The sequence below is a fragment of the Vigna umbellata genome, chromosome 9 (genome assembly GCF_029865625.1).
Source record: "Vigna umbellata cultivar VRB3 chromosome 9, Vumbellata_1.0, whole genome shotgun sequence".
Lineage (NCBI taxonomy): Eukaryota > Viridiplantae > Streptophyta > Magnoliopsida > Fabales > Fabaceae > Vigna > Vigna umbellata.
The window spans coordinates 36,070,839-36,095,441 of NC_142173.1; the positions used below are offsets into that span (position 1 = coordinate 36,070,839).

The following is a 24,603-nucleotide window of genomic DNA, read 5'->3' on the forward strand; positions in this document are numbered from 1 at the left end:
TGTTTGATTATGCAATGTAATTAATTCTAAATTATGGTTATTACTGTATTTTGGGATGTTACATTAGTGGTATCAGAGCAGTTTTGTTCTCTTAAGGACACTGTAGGTTATGAGTGCACTATGTTTTGGCTGTGTGCTTAATATGTGTTTGATGAGTTATTTTAAACTCTTTGAACATAACTAACGTTCGTTTTCTCTGCTTCTCAGAGAACTAATGGCACCAAGACTTCCTCCTCCACCTCAACCCATCGACCATGATATGTCCGACAACACCAGGTTGTTGGAGACGGTAATCGATAGGTTGCAACAACAGAACGCTACCCTGATGGAACAGAACGCGGCTGCCTTGCAGAGTTTGGAGGCCGCTCGCGCCAACTCTGAAGCTACACAGAGGCAGCTGATGGAGATTATTGCCGCTACTAGGAATACATCGGGAGCGTCCTCTTCCAACGCTACCCAACATGCTGAGTGGAGCTTGGAGAGCTTCCTTCAACACCATCCAACCAAACTCAGTGGGAATTGCCTCCCTGACGAGGCAGATCAATGGCTGCGTGACATGGATAGAATCTTTAATGCCAAGAGATGCCCGGACGAGAATCGCTTGGCATTCACGGAGTATCTATTGACCGGGGAAGCAAGCCACTGGTGGGCGAGCATGAGGACCACCTTGGCAGACGCTCACAGTCCCATCACATGGGAAGTATTCAGAAGCAAGTTTTATGAAGAATATTTTCCTGACAGCGTTCGTTTTGCCAAGGAAGTGGAGTTTCTGCAATTGGTACAAGGTGGAATGTCTGTTTCCGAATACACGAACAAGTTCAAGCACTTGGTTCGTTTCAACACTATGGCTACCAGTGAGGAGTTGCAGTGTAGAAAGTTTGAAAATTGGCTGAGGAGTGATCTGAAGGTGTTAATCTCCAGCCTGTGTATCCGGTCATTTCCTGCAATGGTCGAGAGGGCCAAAGTATTGGAGAAGAATATGGCAGAAGCAGAACGACATAAGAAGCAACAACAGGTGGTTAGGGGACCGATCGTATCTAGAAACAATACTAATCTGAGAAGGACCCCCTACACTCGTCCAAATCAACCACCAAATTCAAGTGGGTCTCAAGTGGTGGTCACTGTTGGACAGACTGGGCAACCAGGAAACGTGACCTGTTTCCAGTGTGGAGGACCGCATTACCGCTCGTCATGTCCTCAACTAATGGGAGGAAAATTCTGCGCTCGTTGTAGAAGAAGTGGACATTTGGAAAATGAGTGCAACACGGGAGGACGAGCCGTGATGAGACCACCGAACGCTGGAAGGAATCAGCCAAGAGGTGGTCGGGCTCAAGCAGTTGGGCGTGTATATGCTATAACGGGCGTTGAGGCAGCAAGCTCAGGTACACTCATCACCAGCACCTACTTAGTATATGGTAGATCTTGTTGTGTATTGTATGATTCGGGAGCAACACATTCCTTCATCTCGAAGGCATGCGTTGGCAAACTGGGTTTAGAAGTGAGAGAGATGCAGTTCGACCTAGTGGTGTCAACCCTAGCGGCTGGCGAGGTTAGGACGTCCACTATGTGCGTCAGATGTCCTATAGAAGTGGAGGGGCGTAAGTTTAAAGTCAATCTCATCTGCTTACCTCTTCAAGGTTTGGAGGTGATTTTAGGAATGGATTGGTTGGCTACCAATCGCATTCTCATAGATTGTGGTAAGAAGGAATTAGTATTTCCTGATGAAGAAGAAGAAGAGTTATCAGTGACGCTCGGTCAATTGAAGGAAGACATTATGGAAGGTGTCAGCTGTTTCCTGATTATGACGCATGAAGATCAGGAGTTCGGAAGTTTGATGCAAGAACGATCGTCCAATAGTAACAGTAACGGACGATCGGTGGTGGATGAGTTTCCGGACGTCTTTCCGGAAGAAATACCTGGACTACCTCCTACTCGCGAGGTTGAGTTCACGATCGACTTGGTGTCGACGGCAGCACCCATCTCTGTTCAACCATATCGGATGTCGCCTGCAAAGTTAGCTGAACTCAAGAACCAGATTGAAGAGTTGATGGACAAGCAGTTTATTAGGCCGAGCGTATCACCTTGGGGAGTGCCTGTTCTCTTGGTGAAGAAGAAAGATGGCAGCTCTAGACTTTGCATTGACTACAGACAATTAAACAAGCTGACCATCAAGAATAAGTACTCATTGCCAAGGATAGATGATTTGTTGGATCAACTGCATGGGGCCACAATATTCTCGAAGATTGACTTGCGATCTGGATATCATCAAATCAGAGTTAAGGAGGAAGACATCTAGAAGACTGCTTTCAGATCTCGTTACGGACACTACGAGTATGTAGTGATGTCGTTCGGTGTGACGAATGCACCAGCAATCTTCATGGATTATATGAACCGCATTTTCAGGCCATACTTGGACAAGTTTTTGGTCGTCTTCATAGATGATATCCTCATCTACTCCAAGACCCAGGAAGAGCATGAGGAACACTTGAGGATAGTACTTGGAGTATTGAGGGAGAAGGAGTTGTACGCCAAGTTGTCCAAGTGTGAATTTTGGATGAAGGAAGTGCAATTTTTGGGGCATGTAGTGTCGGCTGGAGGTATCTCTGTAGACCCAGCTAAGGTACGAGCGGTACTGGAATGGGAGAGTCCACGTTCAGTCACGGAGATCAGAAGCTTTGTAGGACTCGCGGGTTACTATCGGCGTTTTATTGAAGGATTTGCTAAGATAGTAGCTCCGTTAACTTAGTTGACCAGGAAAGATCAACCGTTCGCCTGGACCGATCGGTGTGAAGAAAGCTTTCAAGAGCTGAAGCACAAGTTGACGAGCGCTCCAGTTCTAATTATTCCGGACACAGCTAAACCGTTCGAGGTATACTGCGACGCTTCTCACCAAGGTTTGGGTTGTGTGCTGATGCAAGAGAAGAGAGCGGTAGCGTACGCTTCTCGTCAACTGAAGATTCACGAGAGAAATTATCCAACGCACGACCTAGAGTTGGCAGCGGTCGTTTTCGCACTGAAGATTTGGAGGCATTACTTGTACGGATCTACGTTCCAAGTCTTTAGTGATCACAAGAGCCTCAAGTATCTATTTGATCAGAAGGAGTTGAACATGAGGCAGAGGCGTTGGCTGGAGTTCTTAAAAGATTATGACTTTGAACTGCTGTATCATCCGGGAAAGGCTAATGTAGTGGCGGACGCGTTAAGCAGAAAAGCAGTTCATGTCTCGGTCATGATGGTGAAAGAACTCAGTCTGGTTGAGAGCTTTAGAGATCTAAGGTTGCAGTTCGAATTGGAACCGAACAACATCAAATGCTGTAACCTTAGAATATCCAGTGATATCTTTGACCGGATCAAAATGAAACAAAGGGAAGACGAAGACCTGGTGAAGATTTTGAATACGCTCGTTCAGATCAAGCTAAGGAATTCAACACTGGAACGGACGGCCTATTATGCTATATGGGTAGGAGGTGCGTTCCAAACGATGGAGATCTGAAGAGGATTATCTTGGAGGAAGGGCATCACAGTCGTCTTAGCATACACCCTAGTATGACTAAGATGTATCAAGACCTCCGGAAATCCTTCTGGTGGCCTGGAATGAAGAATGATGTCGCTCGTTTTGTGGTGTCATGTCTAACATGTCAACGTGCGAAGGCGGAGCACCAGAGACCGGGCGGTTTATTGCAGCAATTGAAAATTCCTGAATGGAAGTGGGACAACGTCTCCATGGATTTCGTGACCCACCTACCACGCACGGTCAGAAATCATGATTCAATTTGGGTAATCGTGGATCGACTAACGAAGAGCGCTCACTTCCTGGCAATCAACTTGAAGATGTCGATGACCAACCTAGCCAAGCTCTACATTAAGGAGATCGTTCGTCTACATGGAGTACCTTCGAGTGTCATTTCTGACCGAGACACGAGATTCACATCTCGGTTTTGGCAATCTTTGCAAGGCGAATTGGGAAGCAAACTGCAGATGAGTTCAGCTTATCACCCTCAAACGGACGGCCAGTCTGAAAGGACAATCCAGACGCTCGAAGACTTACTGAGGACGTGCGTCCTAGATCACTTAAGCGCTTGGGATGAAGTTTTACCGCTAGTGGAATTCACCTACAACAACAGCTTTCAGTCTAGCATCGGAATGGCGCCGTTTGAAGCTCTCTATGGGAGAAAGTGCCGAACGCCACTTGTTGGTTCCAAGAAGGAGAGAAGGTGTTAATTGGACCCGAGCTTATCCAGCAAACGACCGAGAAGGTGAAGCTAATCCAAGAGAGGTTGAAGACGTCACTAAGCAGGCAGAAGTCCTATGCGGATAAGAGAAGGAGACCTTTGGAGTTCGCTGCAGGAGATCATGTTTTCCTTAGACTCAACCCTATCACTGGAGTAGGCAGAGCCGTTCGTCCAAAGAAGCTAACCCCTAAGTTTGTCGGGCCTTATCAAGTTTTGAGAAAGATCGGGCCAGTGGCGTACGAGTTGGCCTTACCACCTCAACTGTCAAACCTTCACCCAGTCTTCCACGTTTCCCAACTTCGGAAGTACATAGCCAACCCCTCTCACATACTGGAGTTGGAAGACATTCATCTTCGTCACGACCGAACACTAGAGTTGCAACCAGTTCGTGTGGAAGAAAGTCGCACCAAGTTATACAAGGGAAAAGACGTTCGTTTAGTGAAAATGGTGTGGGACATAAAGACTGGTGACTCAACATGGGAAGTGGAGGATGCTATGAAGGACTTGTACCCCCACCTATTTCCGGGTAAGTGCTAATTTTCGAGGACGAAAATTTTTGTAGTTAGGGGGAATGTCAGACCTTGGAAATTGAACACCAAACCCCACCCGTTAGCTTTAATTATTACTCCCAAAACCCTGCTCAGGTGCATTTAAAATGCACTTCCAAACTCTGCACATTGACGCCAGGTGTCAAGAATGGAAGGTTCGAAAATCAGTAGTGGAAGACAGGTGTCAGTGTGAGAGAGTGCGTCCGTTTTACCTTGGGAAGAAAAAGGATTTTCTGAAACCTTCTTCCCACTCTCTCTTTGCATGCACCCTTTGATAACAGTTGAAAAACTGTTATTTTTATGATTAAAATTGACACTAAAAGCAACCTTTACACTTAGAAACTAGCTTGAAATCATGCTTTTCTTTATATTTTTGGAAATAAGAGAGCTGGACAGGTTTATGCTTGATTTCAGTGTTTTTGTGCAGGTTTTAAGGTGAATTTGGTGAAAGAAGTGAAGAAGGAGAGAATTGAAATCAGAAAAGACAACAAAAAGGGCAAAAAGGAGAAGCCGAAGTCACCGCTGAGCGGCACTCAAGAGCTTGCGGGAGGTCCGCTGAGGGGCAAAATGGCCGCTGAGGGGAGAAAACAAGTCAAGCACTCACCGCTGAGCGGTATTTTACCGCTGAGCGGCACTTTAATGGGCTTGGATTTGACTTTTTGTAATTTACGAATGATATATAAGCTTTAGGGTTTCCTAGGGTTAGGCATCTTTGGCAGAAACGAAGCAAACACTCTCTCTTCCACCCCTTTGAAGGAGGATCTTGGATGCTGAGGCTTCCTCTTCACCTTTTTAGGGTTTATTCTTTCATTCTTTCATTGTTATTCATCTAGGTTCACCATGAATATGGTGAACTAAACTCTGTATGTTTGTTGGGGAATCAATGTAATCTTGTGAAACTCTCATATATGGAATCTGTTTTTACATCTTTTAATTAAGACTTATGCTTTCTTTTCATCATTAGTTAGGGTTTTTCCTCTTTGCTTAATGCTTGCATTGTTTAACTCATTCGATGCATGATTATTGGTTTTGTCGATACGGACACGTACGGGGAAGTCTAGATCTGGGGAATTTCTCCCAATATGATATTGGTTGTCGTTAAGCTCCTGCACTTATGAACTGATCATTAGGAATGCTAGGAATTGTATGAACTCGTGATTAGGGAGAAGCCTTCTGGAAAGGTACATTAGAGGGTGACATTAACAATGATGATTTGACTGTTGAATTCCTAAAAATATATGAGAGTGGATAAGATGAAATTGACCCCCAACAACATATTCATATCTATATTTCATTGAAAGTGTTTATCTTTTGCTTTTTGCCATTGATCAAAATTCATGCATACATATTTATTTTCTGTCTTGCATTTTAAACCCCAAATATTTCGTTTGTAAGTCTTAGTTAATCAAGAAACCACATAACTAAACTAGGCCGTGAGTCCTTTGGGAAGAACGATACTTGGTCTAACCAAGTTTATTACTTGAACGATTCGGTCATACTTGCCGATTGAAAACAAGTTTGTGACATCATAATTTGGTGTTCATAAATTTGTCCATCACCCTTCTTCCTCCTGAAAACTGATTTTCATTTTCTCCTCCTTCTCTCTAGAAAGCTTCCCTCTTTTCTCTACTGTAACTCACCATTCTCTTCTCCTATCAACATTCAGAGACCGTAGACGTATTCCAGGCGTCATGAGCTTCATTCTGTACCGAACAGTTCCAGATTCTGAAACTGGTAAGTTTCTTGTCCCTAGTCGTTCGTTCTTGGGTTACATGCAAAACCAAGTTCTGGTTGCATGCATGGGTTGTAAGTCTAAGTTGTTCCTGATTTTTATGTGGTTAGATTAAGTTGGAATAGTTAAGTGATCTTGAGGATAGAAAGCTGTAAGCGAACGAACCAAAATCTTGCGCTTAGAACGTTTCACTCACGAATCCAGGTAAGGGAAGCTTATTAATTTAATTTATATGAATATGTGTTGCATGAACGTTCGTTGAATTGATTTGGATATGAAAATATGGGGCTATGTTATGATGCATGAACTGTATGAGATTTTTGTGATTTAATGATATATGATATGATTATTTGAATATGGTATGATTGTATATGGGTGAGACTATATGTTAAAACTGAAATTTGATAACATTGACTATGATAAGAAATTCCCTTATGAGTGTGTACGTACGTTACTGGACGGTCCTTGACCGTTCGGTTTTCTAATGAAAATGATTTGGTAATGGATTCTTTCATTCGGAAAGAATCCTAGTTGAGGACGAACGCCCTCTTGTATTAGTGCTACGTTTGAGCGTTCGGCCAAACGTAGATGCCCTGAGTATTATGTGAGGAGTTGAGAAACTTTATAAATATACCTTTGAACACTCAGTTATTCCTAAATCCTAACTTCACCATCTCGTATTACCTTTATTTTTATTTCTATTATGAGTACAACTCCGCGATGGGTCTTGACCCAAAGCGTACGTTACGAGTGGCGCTCGGTCTTATACCGAACGCTCGTCCTTGTCGTTACTTACCAAACGGGTGGAAATAGCGTTCGTCCAAAATTCTGTAAATCCGTGTACCGCGTTCGGTCATTGACTGGCAGTCGGCTTCTATAATTAAATTGTTCTCGGTATGGTCATTTAATCATCTTGAGGTGTCCTTATCTAATTGGATTCGGCCTAGAGCCTTCCTACTTAAACTATTCTTTGAGGAATGATTTGATATTCTTAGAGTCAGTTCATTCAACTGATTCGAGTAGAAAATGACGTTCGTCAATTATGATGTGTCGATTTTATTCGGTTCTGAAATGAGGGGTTCTCGATCTCGTTTTCACGTTCGTCCTCGTTATGAAGAGGGTTGAACGCTCGTTATTTTATGCAATTGTAATGGAAGACGAAAATGAGGTTAAAGTGAAAAATTATAAGGAATGAACAGTATATGAGATGAAATAATGGTTGTGGAATTTGAACGAGCGTTCCAGGGAGGAACGACTCATGTATGAATGAATATGGAATTTTGTAAAGTATGACTGTGGGCATGCTAATGCTGGTTGTTCATCCTGATGTTTCGTGAGTACTCGTCCTCACGTAGAGGAGGGTAGGTCATGTGTGGGAACGGCAGGAGGTCCTAGTCCTTAGGGGTACTTTGGATAGGGCTAACCTCGGGTGGCAGCTGATGTGATTATTCCAGTTACTACATCACCCGAGTGCAAGAACGCCTGTAGCTACACAGATTCATACAGTCCGGACGATCTGGCTAATGAGAGTTTTTGGATGGTTATATGTGTTGAAATATTCTTGTGTGATTGGAATGTTTAAATTATATGTTGACGTATGAATTAAATTACATAAGCTTACCCTGTGTTCTCTCCTTGTGTTGTTTCGTTCTTGTACGTCCGTCCTGTCAATTGCAATTATCATCCGTGTGGATGTGAGCAGAAGGAGATGCCTTGTTGGAAGGTATAATTGAAGAGGAGAATATGGTAGATGTGGAAGTCAAGGCCGAGCCTTAGAGTGCGTCCGGTTATTAATAGATGAGAGCTAGTTAATTTTGATTTTTGAACGTTCGGTTATTTGGTTTTGTAAAACCGTTCATCCCGAACTCTTGTTACCTCAGTATTAATGTATTAAATTTTGTACTTAAAGCCGTTCGGTTTATGATCGTTGTTTTCTTTTTAGTGTAAGACTGCATTGTTTGATTATGCAATGTAATTAATTCTAAATTATGGTTATTACTGTATTTTGGGATGTTACATGTTCCTTTTGCTCTTTCTCTTTTTCCTTTTTCAATTAGAAAATAATAAATTCATAGTGTTACATGATCTGTTCAAAACTCAATTTTAGCTTCATTTTTTTTATCTTCGTTTAATGAATTGATCCACAAATATTAGTTCTCCACATATGAAGAACACAAAAATGACATTTAGAGATGAGGAAGAGTCAAAACAAAAATTTGAGAGATTTTAACAAAAAGGACATGAGGAGACCACGATTGAATCAATTTTTAACAAACAAGACAATCTAAGGATACAAGATAAACTATATTACAAATTTCTAGAATTTGAAAACCTCCTCCAGTTATCTTGCATAAAGTAATAACAACTAAAGATGATCAATTCCATAGAGGAAAACCATGCTCGCCTCCAATAAGGATTAATGTAGAGAGTGGCAACAATTACTAGCAATATCGATGTGTATGCCACACCAAAACTTACAACAAAAGCATGCATGTCAATAGGACTGTCATCGTCTTCATCATTTGGAGAAATGGCAGGTGATTGTGCATAAGGATGGCAACTTCTTGTTAATGGAGGTCCACAAAGAAGAGAATTCCCTTCGTAGCTGCTTTCATCAAAGGTAATAAATTGGCCTTTTTGTTCGGGTGTATTGCCTGATAAGTTGTTATGCGCAACACTAAATACAGCAAGAGAGCTCAATTGATTTAGTTGAGGAGGAATTTCACCACTTAACATGTTGAAAGAAAGATCCAAACTCTCTACGTGTTCTAAATTGGAGAATGTAGTTGGAATTTGTCCAATCAAATAATTGTGAGACAAGTTCAATGCTCGAAGTCTTGTCAAGTTTCCAAGCTCATATGGAATACTTCCATTTAGTTTATTTTTGGATAAATCAATTCCGGACATATAAGCAAGGATGCTCGCTGAATATGTGTAGGATCTTTTCTTTGTAGTGAAGTTTGCTTTCACGTTTATATTTGGTATCAAAATCCCTGAATGTGCATTTTTTCCACGAATAAACCCATTGAATGCGCCCCCTAATGAGTCATCATTCTCAAAAGGCATTTTACCTAAGCAATTGGGTATTGGACCATAAAAAGTGTTATAAGAAAGGTCTAGTATATTTAAATCTACCAATTGGCATAGCTGCTCCGGTAAACGTCCTGTAAAGCGGTTACCTTTCAAAAGGAGTATGTTCAACCTTGCGTGAGCAAGGTCTTGCATCATATCTTGAATGCTACCAGTTATTTCATTGTAGCTAAGGTCTAGCATCATTAAGAAAGATCTATTGCTGAACATTCTTTTGGATAAACCACTTAACCTGTTGTGGCTCAAATGGATGTAATTCACCGAAGCATTGATAAAAGATGGCACAGAACCCGTCAAATTATTGTCTGAGATATCTAGATACGATAAATTTTCAAGTTCCACTAGCCTTGTCGGAATAGACCCTTCAAGATCATTGTTGGACAATGAAAGTGTTTGCAAGTATGACAAATTTCCAACCACACTTGGTAGTTTCCCCACTAAATTATTATAGCTTAGATCCAAGTGAATGAGAGATGAGTCAAGAAAGCTACTTGGTATGCTACCATAAAAGCTATTGTAATCTAAATACAACTCCTCCAAGTATTTCAAAGTTGGAAATATGGGTCCATCTAGCTTATTCTGTGAAAGTTTCAAGTATTTAAGCAATGACCCATGCCCGGATAAGTTCTTTGGAATCTCTCCTGATAAATGATTATTTGATAAATCCAAAGTCTGCAATAAGCTCATTTTCCCAAACTCAGGAGAAATTGAACCTTGGATGTGATTTGTGGACAAGTTTAGAGATTGCAAATTTGGTAAAATTGAACTAATATTGTTACTGGGGATTTGGCCGGTTATGTTATTGTTGGACACATCAATTCTCCTCATCTTAGTAAGGGGATGCAATGGTAACAGGATTTCACCTGTGAAAGAGCAATTTCTAACAAGAAGCTCAGTCAATTTTGTGTTGTTGTTAAACAACCAGTGAGGAAACTTTCCTTCCAACCTCCAACTAGAGAAATCTAAGCTAGTCAAATTGTTTTGATATAGAAGAAACCTGGGGAGCGGAAGAGAATCAATATCAGTTATTGAAGGCAAACTAAGCACTTGTAATTGAAATTTAGGTATCCAAGTTTGCATACTAGGTTGTAAGTCCAATATGACTTTGTTGCCTTCACCATATATGAACTTAAGGTTTGAATGATTGGCAAATGGTGTAAAAGAAACAGGAACTTCAAACTGATTGTCTGTAAAACCAAAAGATTCAAGTGATGTAAGACTAGCAATATTAGAATCAAATTCTCCACTAAATTGATTTCGTGAAAGTTCCAACTTTCGGAGAGATGTCATGTTTAAGAAAGAAGAAGGAAGTGATCCCACAAATAGATTTTGACTTAGATCTAACTCTTCGAGATTCTTCAATTTAAACCAATCTGCAATATGAAATTTTGAAAATATAAATCATCTTAATGAGAACACGGTGTAAATGATATAAATTTTCAGAGAAAAAAAGTGTAGGATAAATATGTGATGCTTAACGAGGAAATCCAAAAACTATAATGACAAATTTAATTACCAGCAGGAGGAAGGGTGCCATTTATTCCACATCCAAAAACAGATAAAACTTTTAGAGAAGTCAATTCCCCAATACTTCTGAAAAATTCATTGTCAAGGTCATAATTATTGTCCAGTGTCAATTGTTCAAGGTTACCTAAATCACGAAAATCTGCACAATGGAAAATAAAGTTATAATTAGTATAACAATGAAACTAATTTAGTTTAGAGTACAATCAAAAGTATTTCTACCTCCTGCAGTGATTGTTCCTGTAATCTTATTATTGTTCATAGAAAGCATCCTAATAGATGAGAAAGCTTGAAGTGATTCCCTCAGTTTGCTTCCATTTATCATATTGTAATCTAAGGTAAGGACATCCAATTTGCTTAGACTTTTTGAGCCTGAAACTAAAACATGAAAATGGTGTTTAATTTGGAAAAACATGAAATAGCAAATACAACAACTAAACACAGTAAAGAAATAAATAACATGCTTTCCAACAGGATTAAAATTGTATTCTGAAGACAACCGATTAAGACTTTATTTATCAATTGCTTTAAATACCTTGATGGACAACAAAACTGCTAATTCGGTTATTACTTAGATCAAGAATCTCCAAACTGGTTAAAGCCAATAATCCTGTTAGAGACAAACAGAGAATGGATGTTATAATCATTCAGAGAATAAGAGTATTACTCTTTTGCTAATACAACATAAAAATAATTCTCTGTTTCACAGTCTAAGTCCAACCGCCATAAAATAATTATTACGAGAAGTCACTGCCAACGTGATCAACCAATCGAATACATTAAATTAATTATACTAACCACTTATATCGAGCGACCCATTTAATTGATTGTAGTTTAAATCAAGGAATTTGAGACGTTGAAGCCCAGTTAGAGAAGGGAGAAATTCATTGGTAAAACTGTTCGAACTCAGCTTTAGGACTTGTAAATTGGATGGCCATGTAAATCCATTATTCTCTGATAAAAACAGAATTGACAGCATATGGTAATGAGTGTACACACTAAAGAAGGAGCATGAATATTTTCAGAGTCAAATCTACTCTAATTAAGTAAAGAATAAGGACAACTAACCTAAACGCCTCAAGATACTCTCATTCAACTGGTTCCCTTCTAGGTCAAGAATCTCCAGAGACCTTATTTTTGATATATCTGGCAACATATAAACTGATCACGCTCACATATATTTTCAACCAAAAGCAACGACGAAGATTTGAATTATAGGAAGTGTGACATACTAAGAATTGATCTTGGAGTCAATTGAGTGTTTCCTAAATTTAAAGACTTGAGAGATGAAAGTTGACTAAGAGCAGATGCAATATCACTGTCATTGAAGTTATTGCCAGACAAGTCAAGGACCTCAAGATTCTTCAACATAGAGCATAAACCTGCAAGGTAAAGTGTCTTACATACGTATATATATTATCCTGAAGCTATTATCAGTATCCTTTGCTTTACAAATGAAATGGGAAAATTATTCCACCTTGGATATGATTATCTGAGTCCAATCCAGTGTCAGACAAATACAGTTCCTTCATAGATGTGAATCCCCCGAGAGATGGCAACATGTCATTAGTCAAAGTGTTCTGACTTATGTCAAGGATCTCTAATCTAAGCAACTGCGATGACAGAGTTTCAAAAACTAAAGGTATACAATGTATTAGTCAAAGGTTGTAGAAGAAGCCAACCAATTTTGAAGTAAATATTAAAAAGATGCTTATCACGCCGTCGCCATCATCATAATAATCTATATCCTTACCGTTGAATGTTGCATGGAACCTGTTGTATGATAAATACAGAGACTTGAGAGATGGAAGGCCATTCAAACAAACAAGAATGTCGGTGACATCCATATTACTGTAACTCAAGTCAAGGACTTCCAGATTTTCCCACCCTACAAAGTATTAAAATTAAATGGAAATAATTACTCATACTTTGCTTTTTAGTGAGTAAAGAATGATCAAGAAATAGAATGTGTAAGAGAATAACCTTCACTGTCTGCACAATCAAATATCCCAGAACTACGGCTCAAGTTGAGACTCTTCAAATCTTTGAAGACAACAAGATCAGCGTAATTTAAATGCCAATCTGATGGGATGAACGCTACACTCCACAGGCGTTGAAGATCAAGTTTGGCCACTCTCCCTGTGGTGGAGTTGCACTCTACTCCTTCCCATTCACAACAATCTGTGTCATCCCACTGCCAAGACAAAGGGAAGCCAAAACGGGCATTCAGACCCCAAAGAGCTTCCCTCTCTGCCTTCCAACACCCTTCACACCATATCACTTCCACCAAAACAAAAATCAATAAAGTCACACTAACCTTCTTCATTTTCGTCTTCATATTTCGTAACAAAGGATTTGGCCGTTTAAATAAGAATGAACCAATTAAAGTAAACTATTTTATGGCTGAGTCAAAGTTGGTGGCGACCGCGGTTTCCTACTAAGCTTGTTCTCTTCATCAACACTTTTAAACAGTGTATATTAATATATCTATATATATTTTTTATTTGATGAATTCGAAATTGAAAAAGAAAAGAACACAACATTTTCTAGAAATCACTTCCACGGTTTTGTGTATACATAAATAAATTCTATTGTTCAGCTTTTTTTTCTTGGCAAAGTATTATTTTAATATACCTAAAGGTCCATTAAGGTAGCTAAGTGTGAAGGATGACTTGACCTCAACCCAATTGCCGTGACTACTGCAAGTACTACCAAGCAATACTTTCCTCGTAATTTCGTCGAACAAGTTGTCTTCTGCCATGATTGCAATGATTTTGGGTGGTTTATAACTTTTTTTTCTGTTTGGGTGAATTCTGGTGAGGTTGTCATGTAGTTTTTCATGATGTTTGGCTCCATATTTTGAACAATCTCAATCCTGGATAGCTTGCTCAAGTTACTTGTACTTCTTCTACATGTTATATTATATTATATATCAAAAAGTTTCCTCGTAATTTAGTCGAACAAGTTGTGCTCGTCAATCATAATGATGGTGGGAATTAATACCTTTTGAGACCACTTTTGTGTAAGCGTATACCCAAAATGGAAGTTTTTATTTCCTTATCTATATTTCTAAAGACAAACATTTGAGTTAGACCAGAAGAAAAGGAAAATAGAAGAAGGGATTGATGAAGAAATATAATAGAGAAAAACAAAACTTCACTTAGTCAAAACAAACATTTGTCTGTAAAATAGAAAAATACAAAATCTTAGATATTCTCAGGAAAAATCTCACTCTTAATTTTTCTCTAAATAACATGAAAAATATAAAGAAGGAGGACGAAGGAATTTTGAAAAGACTCCACCACATATATACTAGTAGTTTAAGGTTATTTATAATTTTTTTAATCTTTTTAGTCACAATATTATTTCAAGACATTTAGATTGTGTTGAGTTATATGAATTTACTGTTCAAATAACATATAAAATATTATTTTCATATTCAATAATAAATGACATATAAAATAACAAAAAATAAATAAAGATAATCATTAAAAGATATAAATATATCAAAAACCAATATTTCAAAAGATATTTAATTAAAAATATTTATATTTATGAGTGAATTAAATCTTAATTAAATCTATTTTAATTATTTTTTTAAAATGTAAATGAGTCGAAAGAGTAAGACGATAATAAATTTACTGCAATAATAATTTATAATTAATGCTGGCATGAAATGAAAACTTCCCTCTGTCCTTTCCACAGGTCCCCTTCCCCCAATCCCCCATTCCCCCATTCGCTTTTTATTAGTCATGACAGTCTGACCAAACCCCAAGAACAATAATAAGAGAACTCCTTCGTTCCACTATCTGTAATCATACTCTGAAATCTCACTTTCTCAGTGCAACAATTATGATCCAAGACGAGGCATCCCTCTTCCACAACTCCCTCCTCGCTCTCTTCCTCATTGCACCCCCTACCTTCCTCTCCCTCACCTTCCTCCAAGCCCCCTACGGCAAGCACCACAGGCCCGGCTGGGGGCCCAACCTCCCGCCCCCCCTCGCCTGGCTCCTCATGGAAAGCCCAACGCTCTGGCTCACCCTCCTTCTCTTCCCCCATGGTCTCCACTCCCACAACCCCAAAGCCCAAACCCTCATCACCCCCTTCCTCCTCCACTACTTCAACCGTACCATCATCTACCCTCTCCGTCTCCTCTTCACCCCTTCCAGAAAAACCGCCTCGGGCTTCCCACTCTCCGTCGCCCTCATGGCCTTCGTCTTCAACCTTCTCAATTCCTATCTCCAGACCCGTTCAATCTCCCACTACCACGCCCATTATACTTCCTCGGGCTTTTTCTGGGTCCGATTTTTTATTGGGCTTTTGGTGTTTTTGTGTGGGATGGGGATTAATGTGTGGGCCGATAGGGTTTTGCTGCGGCTGAAGAGCGAGGGGAAGGGCTACGTGGTGCCCAGGGGAGGGTTGTTCGACCTCGTTGCGTGTCCTAATTACTTTGGGGAGATTGTGGAGTGGTTGGGCTGGGCTGTCATGACTTGGTCATGGGCTGGGCTTGGCTTTTTTCTTTATACTTTTGCTAACCTCGGGCCCAGGGCACGTGCCAACCGCAGGTGGTATTTGGAAAAGTTTGGAGAGGATTATCCGAAGCAAAGGAAGGGTGTTATTCCCTACTTGTATTGATCATTCTTCTTTTGTTTTTTGTTGCATTGTAATTGGGGATGTGAAATGGGATTAAGGGGGAAAACCACCAATAATTTTATGGTGTTTATGACGATGATGCATTGTTGCTCGAAGTTGTCTGCCTAATCTCATTCTGAGATCAAGGGGTTTTTCTTAAATTTTAAATTACAATTTTGGTGATTTTATTTTTCACATCTTTACTCTGATATATATATATTTTTTGTATATTTATCGATACTATCTTTAGAAGTTATCTAATATGTATAAAATTAACAATTTAATGGAAATAATAATTTCTTAAAGGTGATGATTAAATAAAGAAAATAGGATCAAAAAGGGATATCATAGTTAAAATGGAATGTTGTTGTGATCGAGTGTTTTATTCATTTGTTCTTTAGATGGCAAGAATTTTGAGGTAGCAATGTTGACGTTGTTGGTTGTGGCCCGAAGGCAAAATTTGCAAATCTTTATGACTATAATTGATAGAAATTTTGAGTACTGAACGCTCAAGAACAAATATGTACTATTATTTAAAATCTTGCAATTTTATATGATATATTTTTTGATATAAAAATTTAAAAATCAAATTAAAATATCTCAAAAATAAAAAATATTCATTATGAAGTGTTTCAAGAAAAATAAATTATAAGTCATTAACATTTTCACATTAGTCCTTAAAATTCACAAAAATTTACTTTATACAAAAATATCGTTTTAAAATATCATTCCAATAACTTTAATTTCTATTCACAGCGACTTTTAAAAATTTTTGCAAAAGTAAAAGAAAAACAGTAAAGATTATAGCTGGAAGACTACATAGAATTTTTTTTTCTGTCTCAATATTTGAACTTTATTTCCATTGTAATTTATTGCTTTCTTAAAATTTCCAACGTAGTCTCAATTTTAATTAAAATGGGTAGATATGATTTCTTTCATTATATTCATGTTTTAGCTGTTGAAAGAGTGGCAGTCCTTTCAGATAGATTTTTTTCTTCAATATTCTTGATCCTGATGCCTTTTTTTTCCTTAACACGCATTCCATTTTCCCCTCCTTCAAGTGTAATTAATTATGATACATTGGGGATAAAGAATCTAATTGATATGTTATGAAACTGAAACTCTTTTTCACAATCACAAAAAAAAAATTGACTTTTTTATAATAAGTATTTTAAGAAATATTATTATAAACTTTTTTACCTGTTTGTTGTGTAGTAATACTGTGGCTTGGTACAAAACACTTCACAATTTGTTAGCGTTAATCCAGGATTTGCTTCCATAAGTGTTAAATTAATTAATCCAGGATTTGCTTCCATAAGTATTTGCTAGGATACGTTAAGGATTTGCACTCCCAATGCCTAAAAGCTCATCTAGAAAGTAGGGATCATTCTTGAAAATGAAAATACATTACAGCACCACACTTGGTATAGTTTAATTGGTTCTTTAAAGCAATTTATACAATGTTGTCTAAGTCTATTTAAGGTGAAATCTAACATTTTAAATGATTAAGAAAATAGCAAAATGAACAAGAAAAGAAAAAAATAAGAAAAAACACAAAAGGTCATTCTAAATTTAACTGCAACATTCTGACTCAAACAAATACAAAATGGTTTTCAATTTTATTCCCCTGCTGGTCTTCTATTGGAAGATTATAGAAAAATATTAGCCACCATTAACATGGTATCTCCTTTAAATTACCAAAACTGTTTCTAAGAAACATGGCCTTGATGCTAAATGATACACAACCAGCTAATAGTACCGTATCAAGATTACTCACACTGGTGTAGTTTCCACTATTTCATTCATTCACTTGTTGCAGCCAGCACCATATGAGCTGCATTTCTGCAGTTTGTTACAAAAGGTGCAAACTTTCAGTTTCTAATGAAGTATAAGAAAAAACAGTGTACATATAAATCCAACCTAATTTTTTCACTGCAATAATTTTTAAACCAAAATCACATAAATCCATCTTAGAAGTTAAAACTACCCTTTTCTTTCTGCATGTCAAGACGTAGGTTTCAACTTAGGACCAACAAGAACAACTTTCTATGGCAAAATGCTATGATAAAACCCTCCCTAGAATGTTTTAATGATTCAGAAAACGAACTGAGACTATTTGTGTAGATTAGATGAACTCACATTAAGAAATGGTAGAGTTTGCCCCAACATGCTCTCTCGCCTCCTCATCGGTGACCCTGTCTGCAGCTGAATCAAGACTTCCATTAGACAGCAGAGCTTCATACTGTTCTTTTAAGCCAGACGAGCCAATGACCTCTGCAAGGTTCCGCTTAATTTGTTGCACCAAAGCATCAATTTTATTCTGTGATTCAGAACTTGGTGACTTTCCAGCCTTGGCAACCTCCGATTTCAGTAGTTGCATCTTGTTCTTAATATCTTCCGATGAGTTAACCAAACTATCAATTTGATGTACTATTTCTTCTTTTAATTCTTCTGTACCTGGGTCGGTGGCCTTGTCTTGTTTTACAGCAACATCTAAGCCCATCGACTTCAGAGCAGTAACCATCTGTGAGTCTACCTCTTTCTTAAAGTCAGTGATTTTCTTCTTCAACTCCTCATCCAAACCACTTCCTGAGGATGCACCAACACTTCTAATTTCATCCTTTAATGCTTCAAACTCTTTCTTTAATCTAGGATTACTCAAGACTTGATCAAGTGTCGTCTTCAACTCTTGCTTAAATGTGACAGTGTCCTTGCTTACACCTGACAACTTCTTTGCTTCAGATAATTCACTGAAATACTTAAGATATTTCTGCAGCCTACCATGATTAGGATATGCACGCAATTTCTTTTCAAACTCCACCCTTAGCTTATCTACCTTATCCTTCAGCGATGGATCAAGACTTTCATGATCTGCATTTGCTGCTGAGACTTCCTCCTGTAGTTGCAACAACCTCTCTGTCAAGCCTGCAGCTTTAATTGCCTCAGTGTATTCTTGATTGATCTCCTTCTCCAGTTGCTTTAACATCTCATCTAAATCTAGTTTTGGAGGAATGGGAGAAGATTCCTTAGCTTCCAAAATTTGTTTCTTCAGTTTCTGAACCTCAGCTTGCAGTTCAGCATCAGGCATCTTAGTAATTGAAAGATCCTTCTTCCTCATCTTGACCTTTCTCTTAGGATCTATAGGAATACCTTCCTGGAACCCACCGATCTTTCTGAACTTAAGCATGCGATGTTTTATAAGCTCTTCAGTGTCCATCTTGGTGAGTTCCTGCATAATGGACAAGTAAAACATCTGAAGTTAACACAAAATTACACATATCTGTTTTTCGGTAGAATACTTGCTGCCTTAAAACTTACGTCCATGGTGTCATTGATTGCTTTCTTTATCTGTTGAGATGTCCACTCTGGATTTGCATGTGCCCCACCAAGCGGCTCCTATTGAAAAGAAACAATGAATCTCTACTTAGAGATCTATTCCCAAGAGAACACTGTTATCAATCTACGTAATGTTAAATGCTCTATATATTCATATTTAAACCTGGAGTACATAAAAATTTGCCTGAGTACATAAAAATACTCTATATATTCATATTTAAACCATTAAGATGATAAATTCCATGTACATGAACAAGATTTAAGGGAGAGAAAAAGCATAATCAATAGCACTTACAGGTATAATACCATCTGCAACTTGTAATTTGCACAACTCAGGAGCTGTAATCCTCAGCTTCTCAGCAGCCTGCATAGGACAATAAAAATAAAATAGTTGAATTTAAATATATATATATATATATACACACACATATTATGGATTGAAACAGTCAAAGTACTGGCGTCATAAATACCTTTGGAGCAGCTTTAGCACTCTTCCACAAGATTGCTGCACATGCTTCTGGACTAAATCATGTAATAAATAAAGGTCAAACCAGAAGAAAAGAACAGTAACACCTTTTCAATTAGTAAAATGATTCATGACAGCACAAGTAATCAACCATATCACACACACGGACATACATAACAGTAAATCAAACAAGAACTCATCGTGAGAAACGAAGAAAATAACAAATATAGACCATTAGAACATATTTTAATTGTCAAAATTAAAAGAAAAATGCCATGACTTTTCTAGGTGGTCATGTGACTACTAACTTCTATTCCTGATCATCCATGTATGGTTTGTATAACCCAAATTTATAGTTTTCATTTCTCATAATAAAAGGAGTTCTTTCTTAATAGTAAATTTGAAAATACAGATTCTGTTGTTTTTCTGAATTCTTAAAGTGAGAGATAAAATTTATATAATACAACCATGAAGCTTGCTGCAAGCTTCTCTGATGTGGGACTAAACTCAACAATATGTAACAATTGAAATCTAACATGCACATGTGAGGGGCTTAAAAGCATGTAATTGAAATAATTATTACAACATTATAAATTTTGCAAATAGCAAAGTAAAAAAATAAATCACCTTGCAACATAAAAAACAGCATTTTCAAGCATCAGTAGCTTATTAGCACATCCAATCGCAAGGGCGCCACCTGAACCACCTTCTCCAATAACTATAGATATAACTGGAACCTTCAGACCAAACATGGATCTCAAATTGTGAGCAATTGCTTCACCCTGAAAGATGAAAATTAACAAATTGATTAACCTTGTAACAAAAGAAAGCCAAAGAATCTTAGAGCCTAACTCACAACATACCTGTCCTTCTTCCTCTGATTTAAGATCAGCATAAGCACCAGGTGTGTCAATGAATGTAACTATGGGGAACCCATGATGATCTGCATATTCCATCAAACGAAGAGCCTTCCTGTAACTGTTTGTTTCAATTGGAAGTTTACCATCAGTGCGCAGATAAAATCAATGTAAATTAGAGTTCAGATCTTATCTTAAATCTAGTAATTTGTTGTATCAACTAGAGTTCCTAGTGGACATACCCATGAGGAGTTGGCATCCCAAAGTTACGCTGAATATTTTCTTTAGTATTTCTACCCTTTTGGTGACCAATGAACATGTATCTTCTACCATCTATCAACCCTATACCAGTAACAATAGCTGGATCATCATAACCTGCCCGATCACCATGGATTTCCATAAACTGAAACATGAAGACACATGGGAATTCAGTTAAAGTGGATCATTCAACAAGACCAATCAAGAATGAAGAAAATGAAATAACTAGAATATTGAAGTTAAAAACAAAAGTAATACTTAGAACACCTTTTCAGTTATGTTAAAGATGTGATCAAGAAAAGTTGGCCTGTTAGGATGTCGTGCGATGTGGACCCGCTGTATAGGAGTCAGATGCGTATAGAGATCCTTTAAAGCCTGAAAATAATGTGAGTGGTGAAAAGATGAGACTTTTGCCAATTTTACTGTTCAAATTGCAATTATTGGGAGGAAAAACAAATATATATATATATATATATATATATATATATATATATATATATATATATATATATATATTTTAATCTTGAACAAAGAAACTCCGAATAATTGTATAACAAAAGAATAACATAAAACAGGTAAAGAACAAGTGCAATGCAAACAAGTCAATAACACTCACTAACACAATATAACAACACAATAATATTATTTAGCCGAAGATACCCAAACAGTTGCTTAAATATAAATAGAAGTATCATCTGGCAAAATAGAAGCAAAATATATACATATAACCAGTTGCAGAAACACCTGAATCTGCATTTCATAAACAAAAACTTATTATAAGCAACTATGAAATCACAGAGAATAAGAATTTTTCTCAGGGATTGCCAACAGGAATGACAATAAGGTTAAACTAGTTTCTTTAAGACAAAAAAAATCAGCGTGAATTAAAATTTAAAAAAATGGTATATATTCAATCATGCAAGTAGCAATCAGAGAGCAGCATCGTTGCAGTATTCTCATGAGAACTCTTGTTTTAAGTATGAGACTGAGCCCACAATCATAATCATCAACAATTTTCACAATAATTCAGTTTTCTTAAGAACAAAACTTATTCGTTAAGACAGGCAAACCTGCTGGTACTTAGTCTCCAATAATTGAATCTGATCAGCGAAGTCCAGCCCAGTTTCGTCTGCCATCTTTTGTACCTGTTTCCAACCATAAAAAGCACTCCTATTAGCCATTTTCATTCAGCACAACCTCCATGAATCAGAAAATTACTACAAATTAACCCTCACTCAAGCAAACAAAGCACTCAGCAACACACACACAGACACAAAAAGATTAAATTAGGAGTTACATCAAAGATCTTCTTTTGTAGATCAACAAGAGGCTTTTCAAAATCCAAAGTGGCAGGCTTTGGCTTTTCCTTGAGTGGCTTGAAATAGGAAAGGTGGGTCAGCAACCCACCTTTCACATTGGGATCAGGATTAGCAGGCCAAGGATAGTCATATTTCTTCACCTTCCTCAGCTTGGCAGCAACACTAAAATCCCTACTCTTTACAACCAACCTTCCCTTGCCCAAGCTTCTCAAAGGAACACCATTGAAACCGCTGGTTGAACTTCTCAAAAGGTCCGAAGCAGAAGCACCAGCGAGAGAAGCAGAAGCACCAGCGAGAGACGCAGAAGAAGCAGCCATTTCCCCCTTCAAACTCGATCCCCCAAATCCGAAAAATCTAAAATAATAGCAATAATACGAGAAACTCAGAATAAGATCACAAAAACCAACACTCAACAAAGAAAGAACAAGACAAAATCAACAAGACCCAGAAAGGGAATTCGAAAAAAAGAGTGAAAGAAGACAAAAGCTTTATCTCGATCCAAAGAAAAGCAAAGAAAAAAAAAACAAATCTTGTCATGAACCCGTTTGAGTTACTCAACTAAGCTCCATTTTTACAAAATCCAAGCAGCATTGAGCAAGATTTTCAAGTCTCCACAATAAACAGAAACCACAATCATTCATTCACAAAGCATTTAATAAGCTCCTGGAATTGAGGAAAGCAACACTACTTTGTAGGAGAAAAAGAAGGAAGTTTTCTAGAAAAATTACCAGGGAGAGATTGAAGATCCAGAAAAAGAGGGAGAGGAGAAAGTCCAATCTAATGGTAAGTAAGAGAATGCGATATAATTAAGGGGTGTGTTTGAGTGGAAGAGCTTCGTTGAGATCGCCAATGAAAGAGAGGAAAATAGAGAAGAGAAAAGGAGTAGTTGTTGTTGGTTTGTTGCGGGAGTGAAAGGCAAAGGAAGAGATTGGGGTTTTGTTGTTCAAAGAAGGAAAAGGCCAAACACCTAAGTGAAAGGAGGCGATACTTCTTATGCTCAATGACTGTCACAACTCACAATAATGAGCCAGCTTTTTTCGGTTTGGCCGTTAAGCATATACACACACCTCATCCTAACACACAAATTCTTTGTAACATAAACATCACACCAACATTAACACCAAATAAATAAATAAAAATGTTCTTTAGCAGCTCACACAGTTCTTTAGATGGAGTATGTACTTTGAATCAGTTTTAGGGTAAATATGATTTTATAATTGGGGATTAATCCTATTAAATATTCTAACCAAAAATAAATATTTAATATTTTTTTTGTTAGAATAAAAACACCCTAAAAAATATTCTAACCTTTGTATTAATCCTATTAAATATTTAATACACACAAATAGCAAACCAAATAAAGTATTATATAATATAACATAATTTGTGTTAATATAGCCATAGTATCCACTATATTATAAGATATTTCGTGTATAATATATGCATAACAGATTTATATGTGCTATTTTAGTAATATGACCATTAACATGTTATTTGACTTATATATTAATATACTTTTTTAAAAGAAAGAATAAAAACAGCCTAACGAGAAATTAATCTGACTTGATTATATCTTTTTATCTTTTTTGAGGATCACAATTGTGAAAGTTGGTGAAAATATAATTAAACTATGCTAAATTATTTGTTGAACAATACATTAACTATCATACCATTATTTGAATTTCGTGAATAAATTTTATTAAATATTAAAAATAAAAAATTTACAATTATAATATCTATATGTCTCAACTGAGAAAATAGTACAAATATCACCACAAACTAAAATTAAAATTAGTTATAATTTCTAATAATAGATACTGTCAGAACCCATTTAAAACTCATTAAAAACCTCATTTGAGTGGAAGTCAAATGTCAAGGAAGAGATCTGGAAATCAGAGAGTGGAAAACAGGTGACAGCAGGAGGTTGGCCGTTCGGTTTTGAAGGTAGGAGTAAAATTCTGGGTTTTCAAAAGTTAACGCCACTTCTGCATTCACCCTTCTTCCCCAAAGTTCTGAACTCCATTTTCTCCTCCTTCTCTCTGGATTTCTTCATCTTCCCTCTACAAAATCTTACTTTTTTCTTCTTCCGATCATCAAACAGACCACACTTGAGCATTTCCGACGTCGAGGGCGTCCATTTGAACCGATCAGTTTCGGGTTCTGAGTTGGTAAGTTCTCTCTTCACTCAGCCAGTTGGTTTCATGGTACATGCAAACCTAGTTTATGGGTTGCATGAGTCAATCATCTTGTTCTGAGAGTTTTTTTATTGTTGTTTGGTTTAGTTTCTTAAGGCGTGACTGTAGAACGCTAAGGTCTCTGATAGAGGTGAACCCTATTCTGCAACTGTGAACATTCCGTCACGTTTAGATGTAAGGGAAGCTTATATAATTTGATTTAGTTTCTTGCTTTGAATGGATGCATGTTCGTTGATTGCTGAATGAATATGAAATATGGTTATTACTGCATTGTTGACTATATAAATGTATGAAGATAAATGTTGAGGAAGGTATTAATAAGAGTATGAACTCCAAGTCTGCATTTCTAAGTGAAAATTGATGTTCGTCACTGAAGGTCATTGACCGTTCGGTTTTCTTGTGGACTCGGTTGGA

General features: G+C 37.5%; 3 protein-coding genes and 1 pseudogene across 3 annotated transcripts; 2 read left to right on the plus strand and 2 right to left on the minus strand.

Moving 5' to 3' along the window:
* Positions 1 to 214: 214 nt before the first annotated feature.
* Positions 215 to 4,769, plus strand: LOC148193396 (uncharacterized; annotated as a pseudogene).
* Positions 4,770 to 8,767: 3,998 nt separating this feature from the next.
* On the minus strand, positions 8,768 to 14,032 carry LOC124844076 (cuscuta receptor 1-like). The gene is made up of 10 exons (XM_088098211.1): positions 13,110 to 14,032; positions 12,880 to 13,014; positions 12,604 to 12,762; positions 12,359 to 12,508; positions 12,195 to 12,272; positions 11,925 to 12,080; positions 11,662 to 11,736; positions 11,349 to 11,504; positions 11,119 to 11,268; positions 8,768 to 10,975 (listed from the first exon to the last, which is right to left on the minus strand). The coding sequence occupies exons 1-10, from the start codon at positions 13,462 to 13,464 to the stop codon at positions 8,820 to 8,822; spliced, it is 3,570 nt and encodes a 1,189-aa protein (XP_087954337.1). The 5' UTR covers positions 13,465 to 14,032; the 3' UTR covers positions 8,768 to 8,819.
* Positions 14,033 to 14,823: 791 nt separating this feature from the next.
* Positions 14,824 to 15,953, plus strand: DET2 (3-oxo-5-alpha-steroid 4-dehydrogenase family protein). The gene has a single exon (XM_047311936.2). The coding sequence runs from the start codon at positions 14,979 to 14,981 to the stop codon at positions 15,759 to 15,761; it is 783 nt and encodes a 260-aa protein (XP_047167892.1). The 5' UTR covers positions 14,824 to 14,978; the 3' UTR covers positions 15,762 to 15,953.
* A 1,347-nt stretch (positions 15,954 to 17,300) lies between these two features.
* Positions 17,301 to 23,013, minus strand: CAC3 (acetyl Co-enzyme a carboxylase carboxyltransferase alpha subunit). The gene is made up of 12 exons (XM_047311935.2): positions 22,723 to 23,013; positions 21,973 to 22,348; positions 21,746 to 21,820; positions 20,943 to 21,050; positions 20,660 to 20,820; positions 20,424 to 20,538; positions 20,188 to 20,342; positions 19,565 to 19,616; positions 19,390 to 19,458; positions 19,077 to 19,154; positions 17,898 to 18,987; positions 17,301 to 17,600 (listed from the first exon to the last, which is right to left on the minus strand). Exons 2-11 carry the CDS (start codon positions 22,309 to 22,311, stop codon positions 17,899 to 17,901), a joined length of 2,241 nt encoding a protein of 746 aa, XP_047167891.1. The 5' UTR covers positions 22,312 to 22,348; positions 22,723 to 23,013; the 3' UTR covers positions 17,301 to 17,600; position 17,898.
* Between the last annotated feature and the right edge of the window lie 1,590 nt (positions 23,014 to 24,603).